The sequence below is a fragment of the Microcaecilia unicolor genome, chromosome 6 (genome assembly GCF_901765095.1).
Source record: "Microcaecilia unicolor chromosome 6, aMicUni1.1, whole genome shotgun sequence".
Taxonomy (NCBI): domain Eukaryota; kingdom Metazoa; phylum Chordata; class Amphibia; order Gymnophiona; family Siphonopidae; genus Microcaecilia; species Microcaecilia unicolor.
In genome coordinates this window covers 152,885,827-152,898,239 of record NC_044036.1, presented here as the reverse complement: position 1 = coordinate 152,898,239, position 12,413 = coordinate 152,885,827, and the positions used below count along the sequence as shown (strand labels likewise).

Below are 12,413 nucleotides of genomic sequence, written 5' to 3'. Positions count from 1 at the left end.
TTTAATCTGAAGGATATTGGTGAGAGAAAGAGTGTGGGAGGGGGTTCTCAAGGAAGAAGAGGGGTTGAAGGGAAGGGGGATGCCAGGAAATGAATAGGGGGATGAAGTGTAGAAGGAGGCGAGTTGGAAACACAGCATGGAAGCAAATGAGCAAGTGAAAACAACAAAAAAATAAAAAAAGCAAGGTTTTGAGCATTAAAGATTCTCAAGCCAGCATCCTGAAATGAGAGGAAAGATGTCTGAATGTCAGATGCTCCACACAGTTATAGAAATAACTACTGAACGATGATCTTACCAATCAAAACAGGAATGTTAAGTGCTCACTGTAAACGTAAGAACTTTACTATACATACTAACAGCAGGTACAAGGACAGAAAGAGCATCGCACGATGAAAGCAACAGAAACATACAGACGGATTATATTTAACATGCATTCCTTTTCAGGATAAAAGCAAATTAATATTGATCAGCTAGTAGGCATTAAAGCCGCTAGTAGCCTTCTAGTACTGTAACAAAATGAAAATCCAAAGGCATTCATTTATTATTCTGTTATACATTTTTAATTTTCAGAATTATTTTTCAAGAGGGGGGGCTAGAATTATAACAGCTCTAATCGTTTATTTTTGGGAAATCATATTGCAACTATTTAACTTGCTATTTTTGATCATTTTATTTTATTTTTTAAATAAAATATCATATAGCCTGATATTTTCAAAAATGATGGAACAGTCATAAAAATTTAAAATAGGTAAGAACCAGCTTCAAAACTAAGATCCCATGGCCCAGCCACTGCTGGTTGAAGCCTAGGGCTCGGAATTCTGGTCCTCTGGCCAGCAAGAGCTATGGATTTTAAGGTATCAGCATCCTCTTCTTCCCAGAGAGGAAGGGAGCCTGGCTAACATGACAACACTTTTGGCCACTAGATACCAAAAGAAGTCAAAGCATGTGCAAGTTATGCAAGGATTATTGCTACAAAGGCCAGGGTGAAGGAGGTGGGGAACCTGGTGGTGGTTCATTTTGTGAAGACTCCCGTCTTTCCTTGCACTTCACAAATGGTGGCTCAAGACACTAAAGAATCCTCATTTGTAGCAGCAAGAAGCTGCTAGGAGACAAAGAAAAAGAGATTTAAAAACTAATATTGATTCTTTATTTCATAATTATAAGTAACATAAAACAAAAAAAAAATGTAATCAGATTTTAATTGTAAGGATTTTTTATTTTATTTTACAGAAAGATTTGTTTTCATACTTAAAGCAACGAATGCCAACTCAAAGTATCCTGTTCTCTTCTACTTCACATAAATAAAGACCAGGACACGGTGGACTAAAGTACAGGCTGGAGCAGATAGACAACAGAGAAGAAACTTAGAGGGAATGAGAAGAAATTTACATAATCATTTTCTCAAAATGTGACTTATCCCCCTGTCACTTATTTTGTCACATTTTGGAGAGTCTCCACCTTGGCTTCCAAGGAGGAGGAGAAGGCATCTACTTACGTCAAATAACCTTTCTATATATATCTCCTCATTGACCTTGTCACGTAGGATATCCTGAGAGTGGCGAATAAATGTCACATAGGCATCAGCGACATCCATCCCTGGTTTCTGTAAAGAAAAAGAAACAAAAACATTTACGTTACAACTTTCTAAGAAACTCTTAACTTTCGTAGTTTTTTTTTTCTTCTCACTGTTCATTGAAGTCCCTGGGTCTTTTGGGTCTCTCATTGCCAAAGATAATATATTTATTTTTTGTCTGTTTACACCAGAAATAAGATAACCCTCTTTATACCATAAGGGATGATTTTGTTTTTACCCAATTACATGCAAAAAATCAACAGTGTGATTGGGAGGGGGAGGGGAGGAGGAAGCAAAGCAGAGACCATCTTATCCTGTCATATATGACCAGAAGCTCTCTTATCATGTTAACATACAAAAGAAGAAACTACTAGGGGTGTTCATTTGTTAGTGATTATAGAGATCAGAATTGAGGCAACCAGGATGAGCCGGGCTCAATTCTGGTGGTACTTTAGAAAAGGATTACCAATGTAGAGCCTTTTATAAGATACCTGCAGGGGTGGAAGTATATTTGCTGGCATGAACAGGGGGAGCAGTCATCTTACAAATATACATGTTGAAAAAAATCAGCAGAGGAAACGTGGCAACTTATACCAATAACTGCTGATACTTGCATGTGTAAATTAATATTTAATGACTTACACCCGCAGATCAGCAATTTTGCAAACCTGTATGTGTGAATGGTGTTAATTAAATACAGAGGTCATGGTCTTTCCTTATTTCCAATTTGGAGGGGGGAAATAATTGATGGGGGATTAAGGGGGATACTCATAGTTCTTGCATCTGCATTTCCTTTATGAAATAGGAAATACACGTATAGATTTTGAACTCACTCGGGCCATGCCCAAACCATGCCCTTAGTACTTCTATGTATTATGAACATCCATATTTAAATTGAGCAGTTTCAAAAATTGTCACTTACATATGGATCTTGTGTCCATATGTCAAAACCAGAATTTCCACGTGGAAATTGTGAATGTCTTCTAAAATAACCCAGGATGCAAAGTAGTAGGGTGTATGATGACTCTTCCAACACAATGCCATGAAATCAAAGAGTTCCACAAGAGAAATATTTATTGTTGTAAATATTTCTTCTGTGGAACTCTATGATTTCTTGGCGTGTTGGAAGAGTCTTTGTACACCCTACTTCTTTGCATCCTGTGAAACTGCCATAGCAGTTGTTTTGTTCCTCCACTTTGGCGGTATTCTCTAATATAACCCCTCTTAGCATGTACTAACTGACAAATTCATGCATAGTGTGTGTTAAAAATTTGCATTAAAATGAATGTGTGAGACAAAAATCTATCTGAAAATCAGGAGAAAAAGCCCAAGTGAACCAAAAACCAATCAAAAGATTTTGGCCCATGAATATCCCTAGAAACCACGCCTAAAAAAAAGAGAAATAAGTTTGGTACATCTTATGTTCCTTCCAGCGAGGATTTCCTATTAACTATTTCTTTGGGAAAACCAAATGTATCATCTGTGCATCTGCAGCTAGTTTGGTCTTAAGCATTTTTTGCCTGTATGAGTTGTTTAATATGCTGTGTATTTTGCAATTGACCGCTTTGGAGGAGATTCTATAAGGAGCCATGTTAGCACATATTTAAATGCCGGTAATCTAGCAATTTATGCACATGTGTGAATACTTAAGCATGTAAATAACAATAATCTGGCTACACACTATTCTTTAAGGGGCCCTTTTACAAATCGGTGGAAAGCCCAATGTGCACTTACTGCTCGCTAATAGGAAAGTACTGCCAGGCTACCGCAGCAGCCTGGCAGTAGTTCCCACCCCCAGCGCACATCATATCTGGCGCTACAAAAATAATTTTTTTTATTTTTGTAGCGCCAGTGTGTAGGTGGCGGTAAATGTGCGTAGGTGGTGTTGCTCCCCCCTCCTGGAAACGGCTGTGTGGCAAGTGCTTCACTTACTGCACGGCCATTTCCTAAAGACAAACGAAGACCTGCCTTTTACCTGCTGTGGTAAAAGGTGGCCTTGGCGTGCATCAAAAACATGGGCCTACAACAGCATAGGCCCCCTTTTGCCGCAGCTTCGTAAAAGGGGCTCTAAGTATTTGCAAATCTTTGATAGTGCATAGGTTACAGGTGGGAGTTCAGATGAATGGAGACTGGGTTCTTGATGCTACAAAAATAGCACTGGGGGTGGGGGTAGTTCCAGTTTGTAATGCTAGAGTACACTCTTAGAGAACACTATCCAGCTTATAATTGAAAAAGAAAAACGCCTATATTGCGACCCAAATCGGGAGATAGACGTTTATCTCACAAAAACGAATAAAGCGGTATAATCGAAAGCCGAATTTGGACGTTTTCAACTGCACTCCGTCGCGGATGTGGACAAAGTTGATGGGGGCATGTCGAAGGCGTGGCGAAGGCGGAACTGGGGCGTGGTTATCGGGCAATCAGAGATGGGTGCCTTTCGCCGATAATGGAAGAAAAATATGCGTTTTTAGCGAGAATTTAGGGCACTTTTCCTGGACCCTGTTTTTCCACAAATAAGGCCCCCAAAAGTGCCGTAAATGACCAGATGACCACTGGAGGGAATTGGGGATGACCTCCCCTGACTCCCCCAGTGGTCACAAACCCCCTCCCACCACAAAATATGCCGTTTCACAACTTTTTATTTTCACCCTCAAATGTCATACCCACCTCCCTGGCAGCAGTATGCAGGTCACTGGAGCAGTTATTAGGGGGTGCAGTGGACTTCAGGCAGGTGGACCCAGGCCCATCCCCCCTCTACCTGTTACACTTGTGCTGGTAAATGGGAGCCCTCCAAACCGCCCCCTAAACCCACTGTACCCACATGTAGCTGTCCCCCTTCACCCCTTAGGGCTATAGTAATGGTGTAGACTTGTGGGCGGTGGGTTTTGAGGGGGATTTGGGGGGCTCAACACCCAAGGGAAGGGTGCTATGCACCTGGGAGCTCTTTTACCCTTTTTTTTTGTTTTTGTAAAAGTGCCCCCTAGGGTGCCCGGTTGGTGTCCTGGCATGTGAGGGGGACCAGTGCACTACGACTCCTGGCCCCTCCCACGAACAAATGCCTTGGATTTATTCGTTTTTGAGCTGGGCAGTTTCATTTTCCATTATCACTGAAAAACAAAAACGCCCAGCTCACAAATTGTTGAATAAAACATGGACGTCTATTTTTTTTCGAAAATATGGTTCGGTCCGCCCCTTCACGGACCGTTCTCGGAGATAAATGCCCATGGAGATAGACATTTTTGTTCAATTATGCCCCTCCATGTTAATTAAAGGGGCAAGTCTATAACCTGGCACCTAGAGGTATGCATCACTTACATGTATCAAAGCACCATCAAATTGATAGGCGTCTATAAGCACCAGGTGCTATTCAAGATAATGACTAAGTGCCATAGCACCTAACTGCAAGGGGGGGGGGGGGGTGTACACAAGCGCACAGCATGTGTGGGCCATGGTTGTGTCTCCCAGTTAGATGCATAGTTTATAGAATACTATATACTACGCATGTCATTTGGTTCAACTAAGCACGCCAACATATGCCTGCCATTGACATGGCATAAGAGGGTGCATCTATAAATGGGTGTGGAAATGCCGACCTTATGCTAATATTCTATAATGGAATGTTGGTGCCAAGATGTCGTTATTGAATAGGCACTATGGGCTAGATTCTATAAATGGTGCCTAAAAATGGCTGCTGAAACCGCCCCCCCACCCCCCTGTTTAAGCGGTATTCTATAAGGTACATCTAAAGTTCAGTGCGGTTTATAGAATACATGCTTAAGTGGAGAGTTGTGCGTAAATATAGGTGTGGCCATTTGCACCAACGCAAATGTGGTGCAAATGCATGCTCCTAAACATTTATGCGTGGAGCACTGTTATTCTGTAATTACGCATGTAACTCGAAGCCACGCCCCCATTCCACCACAAAGTGCTCATAGTAACATAGTAGATGACGGCAGAAAAATACCTGCACGGTCCATCCAGTCTGCCCAACAAGATAACTCATATGTGCTACTTTTTGTGTATACCCTACTTTGATTTGTACCTGTGCTCTTCAGGGCACAGACCGTATAAGTCTGCCCAGCACTATCCCCGCCTCCCAACCACCAGCCCCGGCACAGACCATATAAGTCTGCCAAGCACTATCCCCGCCTCCCAACCACCAGCCCCGCCTCCCACCACCGGCTCTGGCACAGACCGTATAAGTCTGCCCAGCACTATCCCTGCCTCCCAACCACCAGTCCCGCTTCCCACCACCGGCTCTGGCACAGACCGTATAAGTCTGCCTAGCACTATCCCCGCCTCCCAACCACCAGCCCCGCCTCCCAATCTTGACTAAGCTCCTGAGGATCCATTCCTTCTGCACAGGATTCCTTTATGCTTATCCCATGCATGTTTGAATTCCATTACCGTTTTCATTTCCACCACCTCCCGCGGGAGGGCATTCCAAGCATCCACTACTCTCTCCGTGAACCTCCCATTTCCATGCCCCCTTTTGACTGCCTGTAAATTTTAGGTTTGAATCCCATGCCTATCTTTAGGCACATTGGTCCCAAATATATCTGACTAGTGTCAATAAGTGCTTGTTAAAAAGCCAATTATTGGCACTAATTGACTTGTTATTTACTTGTGGAACTTTTTTATGTGGGATGTAAAGAACAATTCATTAAGAAACTCCAAACTGCTCAAAACACAGCAGCCAGGCTTATATTCGGAAAAACAAGATTCAAAGTGCCAAACCTCTACGAGAAAAACTACACTGGCTCCCAATCAAAGAACGTATTGCATTCAAAATCTGCACCCTGGCTCACAAAATCATCTATGGCAATGCCCCAGGATACAAGACAGACCTCATAGACCTACCAACCAGAAACACAACAAGATCAACATGAACATACTTAAATCTCCACCACCCAAGCAGCAAAGGACTCAGATAAAAATCAACCTATGCATCCAGCTTCTCTTATATAAGCACGCAACTATGGAACGCACTACCAATAGCCGTGAAAACAACATACGACCACCTAAACTTCCGGAAACTCCTAAAGACTAACCTGTTCGAAAAGGCATACCCTAACGATCCTACCTAAATGCCTTAACCCCACAACACAACAATATAAAAGTTCGTACTGGACATAACCCAACTCTTCCTTCTTATGACCCCTAATGTGTCTATCACACTGTTCACTACTCAACCATAACCTCACCTTCTATGGTCCCTACCAGTATTGGCAATCGCCTCTACTGCACTATGTAAGCCACATTGAGCCTGAAAATAGGTGGAAAAATGTGGGATACAAATGTAACAAACAAATAAATAAATAAATAAAAGGGAGCCTGCGCTACCAACAGTGCGTGTTTTTGATGTGTGCTGAGGCCCCCCTTTACCGCAGTGGGTAAAAAGGCTGTCTTTTTTTCTCAAAAACAAATGGTCATGCAGTAAGTAAACAACTTGCCGCACAGCCATTTTAGGGAGAGCAATTACTGCCACCCATTGAAGTGGCGGTACGGGCTCCTGTGCTATAACCCAGCAGTAATCAGGCAGTGCGCGGTGCTTGGTACTACAAAACAGAAAATATTTTTGTAGCACTGGAAATGGCACGCATGGGGGGTGGGGGTAGTTCCGGATTGCCGCTCGGCAAGCCTGTTGCTCGTGCCAACCCTTTAGTCAAAGGGTCCCCTCAAGTCACGTGCACAAGTCAGTAACATGCCTAAATTTGCACATACAATTTTTGGTGATCTTTAATGCACGGCATTGGCGCGCCTGGACTGAGAAGTCAATTTATATCACTAAAAAACAATTTCTATCACTAAAAACCAACCGGTTCAAAAAGTCATACCCTACTGACCCAACATAAATGCCTACGCTCTGCAACACAGCAAAACCAAAGCTCGTAATGGACACCACATAACCTCTCCTCTCTTCGATCCCCATTGTGCCTGAACCTAATTGACCACAACATCACCATGTATTTGTTTCTCTACCGAACTTGGCGAACGCCTTTACGGTACTATGTAAGCCACATTGAGCCTGCAAATAGGTGGGAAAATGTGGGATACAAGTGTAACAAATCCATAAAATAGAATTGCTGTTTATGCAAATTGCTCCCTTGGGTGTGAGCATTTAAACCAGCTCTATGGCTGCCCCATATATACCCAGTTACACTAGTAGTTTATGAAGAAATGTAGGTACCTGCTTTCCTTTATAGAATAGACTGCAAACAGAGGCCTTTCCAATTGATCTCTTTAAGCAGAAGTATTTGAAAAGGTGGTATATAAATCATTAAATTAAATCAAAGGTATTTAAAAAGATTATACACACTTTAAAGATTCATTAACGGCATTATCTAACCTGTCACCTGAACTTGATAAAAAAGCAAACTGCTGAATTAATTATTTCTGCAGTAATAGTAATTTAATTATATTTTCTCTACAGGCAATGGTGAACTGTCAGGAAAAAAATTGAAATTGTAACCCAAGCAACTGGTTGGACCCAAAAAAAGCATATAGGGCTAAATTCAATAAATGGCGCCTAAAAAATCAGCGCCCAAAAAATAACGCTTACTGCTATTCCGTAAACATTGCTCAAAGTTAGGTATCATTTACAGAATAGCGCTTAGCTCTGGGAACTGTAACTACTTTTAGGCACGACCACTTACACTGACAAAACCCTAGTGTAAATCCCACACCTAAATTAGGTGCAGAATCCCTTTATTCTTTAACAGCACGTATAAATTGTAGGAATGCTCCTGATCCTTCCATGACCATCCCATGACCACGCTCTTTTTGGATCTGGCTGCGTAAATTTTACGTGCAAAAATTTGAATTAATTCCAATTAGCACCAATAATTGATTGTTAGCATTCAATCAGCAGTGCTAATTGGTTTGTTATTCAGTTAAATTACATGCACAAATTGGGCATGCACCCAAATTTTCATGCACAATTTTTTGTGAATTTTATAAAATTTGGGGGACAATGGTTTAATTCTACATTCCTAGTACTCCCAACCCTACAAAATCAGGGCTTTTTTAAAACTAAGCTGTGTTAGATGTTACTGCATGGTTTGGTGTGCTTTAACAGCTCACATAAAATCACATTAACCTGTCTTTGCAGTAAAAACACCATTAGCACGCAGTAAATCACATTTTGATAGAGTATTTAGTTAAGAGGCGTTACTGGGTGGAGCAATGGCATGGAGTGTTCTGTACAGTTAACTTGATGGACTTAAAATGTGCTAACCAACAAATGCGTTATTAGTGCAAGAACCACTTCCTAAAAAGGAGGTGCTAACTGCATCTGCGTTAACAGCGCATTAGACCCTCGTTCTAAGAGCAACTAATGGCCAAAATGTGAAAAAAAATGAGAATGCCCCTTTTGGATACCATGTTAGTTTTGGGCTTGCATGCATTACAATCCTGCTTTACAGTGTATTAAGCCCAAAACTTAACACACTTTAGTAAAAGGGCACATTAGCTTGTTACCAAAACAATAAGACACAATCAGGCTCATTGTCAAAAGAGATAGATGTCCAAAAAGTGAAATAAGTCAGCATTTGGACATTTATCTCATAGAAACGTCCAAATCAGTATTATCAAAACCTCTTTTTGGACCTCTTTCTCTGAAGTCCGTCAGAAGGACATCCAAATCTCAAGAGAGTGTGCCAGGGGTGTGTTCAAGGCAGGACTTGGGCGTTCCTAAGATATGGACGTCTTTCAGCAATAATGGAACAAAACAAAGACGTCCAAGACTAAAACTTAGACGTTTTGAGTTAGACCTGTTTTTATAAAAAAAACAGCTGCAGTGGGAATTGAACCCACTTCCCCAGGATCAAAGTCTGCTGCACGAACCACTATGCTACTCCTCTACTCCATGCAAGAGGTGCCCCAAATGACCAGATTTTTCCAAACAGCACTTTCAAAAAGAAAAGATAGACTTTTTTTTGTAGAAAATGACCTTTCCTGCTCTGATTTTGGATGTTTTCCAAAAAAAACGTCCAAATTCAGACTTAGATGTCATATTCAAAAATGCCCCTTGTGAATTTGACTTAACCAAAATCACAAGGAGCAGCAGTGGGACTTGAACTCATATGGCCAGGATCAAAGCCCACTGCATTAACCATTAAGCTATTCCTCCTCTGTTTTAGATGTCTTTTGTTCGAAAATGGACCAAAACAGAGGACGTCCAAATCACAGGACTTCCATGGTATTATTTTTGAATACAAAAGATAGACGTCCATCGTTTTCGATAATGACCTTCTTTCCTGTTTGGAATTCGGACGTCTTTGTAAAATGTCCAAATTCTGATTTAGGCGTTTCTCTCGAAAATGCCCCTCTATGGCTACTACAAAATCCTTTGATTGTTTGTGTAGACTTTTTTTTCTGTTGATTTCTGATTATTACATAATTACAGGTTCTGTAGGTTCATTAGGCTTCCTTTATGTATTTTATCTTAGCATGAGACAAGCTGTTGCAGAATGTATGTTGATGTGTAGGTAGGGGTTAGTATATATGTTGTAGCTTGTGGTATTTTTGTTAATTGTTATAAGCACATATGTTTTGTTTTCAATGCTGTAATCTAACTGATTTAACCTAGTTCTATAACGGCAGCTTTATAAATATTGGGGCCCTTTTACTAAGGTGCATCGTTAAAATCCTCTGTAGTACCTGAAGATTGGAAGATGGCTAATGCAACATCTATTTTGAAAAAGGGATCCAGAGGTGATCTGGGAAATTACAGACCGGTAAGAATGACATCAGTGCCAGGCAAAATAGTGGAAACTATTATAAAGACTAAAATCTCTGAACTCATAGACAAACATGGTTTAATGGGACAGAGTCAACATGGATTCAGCCAAGGTAAGACTTGCCTCACCAATTTGCTTTATTTCTTTGAATGTGTGAATAAACATGTGGGTAAAGGAGAGTTGATTAATATAATGTATCTAGATTTTTAGAGTGTTTGACAAAGTCCCTCATGAGAGACTCCTAAGAAATAGGATTAGGAGGCAATGTTTTGTTGTGGATTAGGAACTGGTTGATGGATAGAAAACACAGGGTGGGGTTAAATGGCCAATTTTCTCAATGGAAGAGGGTGAAGAGTGGAGTGCCTCAGAGATTTGTACTGGGAATAGGAATGATAAGTAAGGTGATTAAATTTGTAGAGGAGACAAAACTATTCAAAGTTATTAAAACATATGCAGATTGCGACAAAGTGCTGGAAGACCATAGGAAGTTGGAAGACTGGGCATCCAAATGGCAGATGAGATTTAATGTGGACAAGTGCGAAGTGATGCACATTGTGAAGAATAATCCTAGTCATAGCTATTTGATGCTAGGGTCCACCTAAGGAGTCGGCGCTCAAGAAAAAGATTTAGGTGTCATTGTAGACAATATGCTGAAATCTTCTGCCCAGTGGGTGGCTAAAAAAGCAAACAGGATGCTAGGAATTATTAGGAAAGGGATGTAAAATAAGACCAAAAATATTATAATGCCTCTGTATCATTCCATGGTGTGACCTCACCTTGAGTGTTGCATTCATTTCTGGTCACCGTATCTCAAAAGAGATTAACCCTTAGAGCAGGGACCCGTTCGACCAGGCATGCCCCTCCCCCTTCCTACTTACTTTGCATCCCCCCCAATACTTCATCAATCAATAAATCTTCTGCACACAATTGTGGGATAACCATAGGCCGCAGCTTGATTTATTAACTATTTAAAACTTTCAATTAACATCAGTTAAGGATAACCCCACCCCCAAGCTACAGTTGTCAAAGCATAACATCAACAGCTGCCCCCCTCCGCTGCTCGCCTTGATAGCAAAGCAGCAACTTCCACTTTCTGCTGTCACCGCAACTCTTCCTCTTCCCGGCTCCGCCCTAACAGCAAGAGCCCTGGCATGTGTGGACCTCCACATATTTATTCCAGGTCACCTGACCCGCCTTTAATGCCCTGGCTCATCCCCATGAGCCATTGCTCCTGTAGCTCGGGTTTTTGCCACAGGGGGAGGGCCTTTGCACCTGTCAAAGACCCCCCCCCCCAAGAAAGCTGCGGCCTACTGGGACCCTGTAACACAATGTTGCTCCAAAAATTCCTGAATATCATTCAAGAACAGGTCTAGGCCCACAGCTGACAGATGTACCCTGTCCCATGCAAAAAGACCTGCACACTGAGTGTCCACCCAGTTGTGGTTAATTTGGAAACCTCCCCTTGTCATTACTCACACTCCGACCTGCCGATTGAACTTACTCAACCCCCCCCCCCCCAAGCACTCTCTCCTTCCTGCCCAGAACCTTCCCGAATGGGCCCAGTCCTCGTTTAACTGGGCCCGTTGAGACAAGCTCTTGGGCCTTTCTATAGCACAATTAGAAAAGGTTCAAAGAAGAGCGACCAGAATGATAAAGGAGATGGAACTTCTTCCATAGGAGGAAAGGCTAAACAGTTTAGGGCTCTTCCGCTTGGAAAAAAGATGGCTGAGGGGGAATATGATTGAGGTAAATGGGTAGAAGTGAATCGATTTTTCACTCTTGCAAAAGTACAAAGACCAGGGGACACTAGATGAAATTACATGGAAATACTTTAAAACAAATAGGAGGAAATATTTTTTTAAAGAATAGTTAAGCTCTGGAACTTGCTGCCAGAGGATGTGGTAATGAGGTTGGCATATCTGGGTTTAAAAAAAGGTTTGGACAAGTTCCTGGAGGAAATGTCCAAGGGGGAAGCCACTGCTTGCCCCGGGATTGGTAGCATGGAATGTTGCTACTAATTGGGTTTCTGCCAGGTAATTGTAACTTGGATTGGCCACTGCTGGAAGCAGACTATTGAGCTAGATGGACCACTGGTTTGA

General features: G+C 41.7%; 1 protein-coding gene across 1 annotated transcript in view; it reads right to left on the bottom strand.

Moving 5' to 3' along the window:
• CADPS (calcium dependent secretion activator) overlaps positions 1–12,413 on the bottom strand; it is a 520,576-nt gene that overhangs the window by 79,526 nt on the left and 428,637 nt on the right. The window contains 1 exon segment of the mRNA XM_030208035.1: positions 1,496–1,603. Coding sequence (XP_030063895.1) covers positions 1,496–1,603 — 108 coding nt within the window.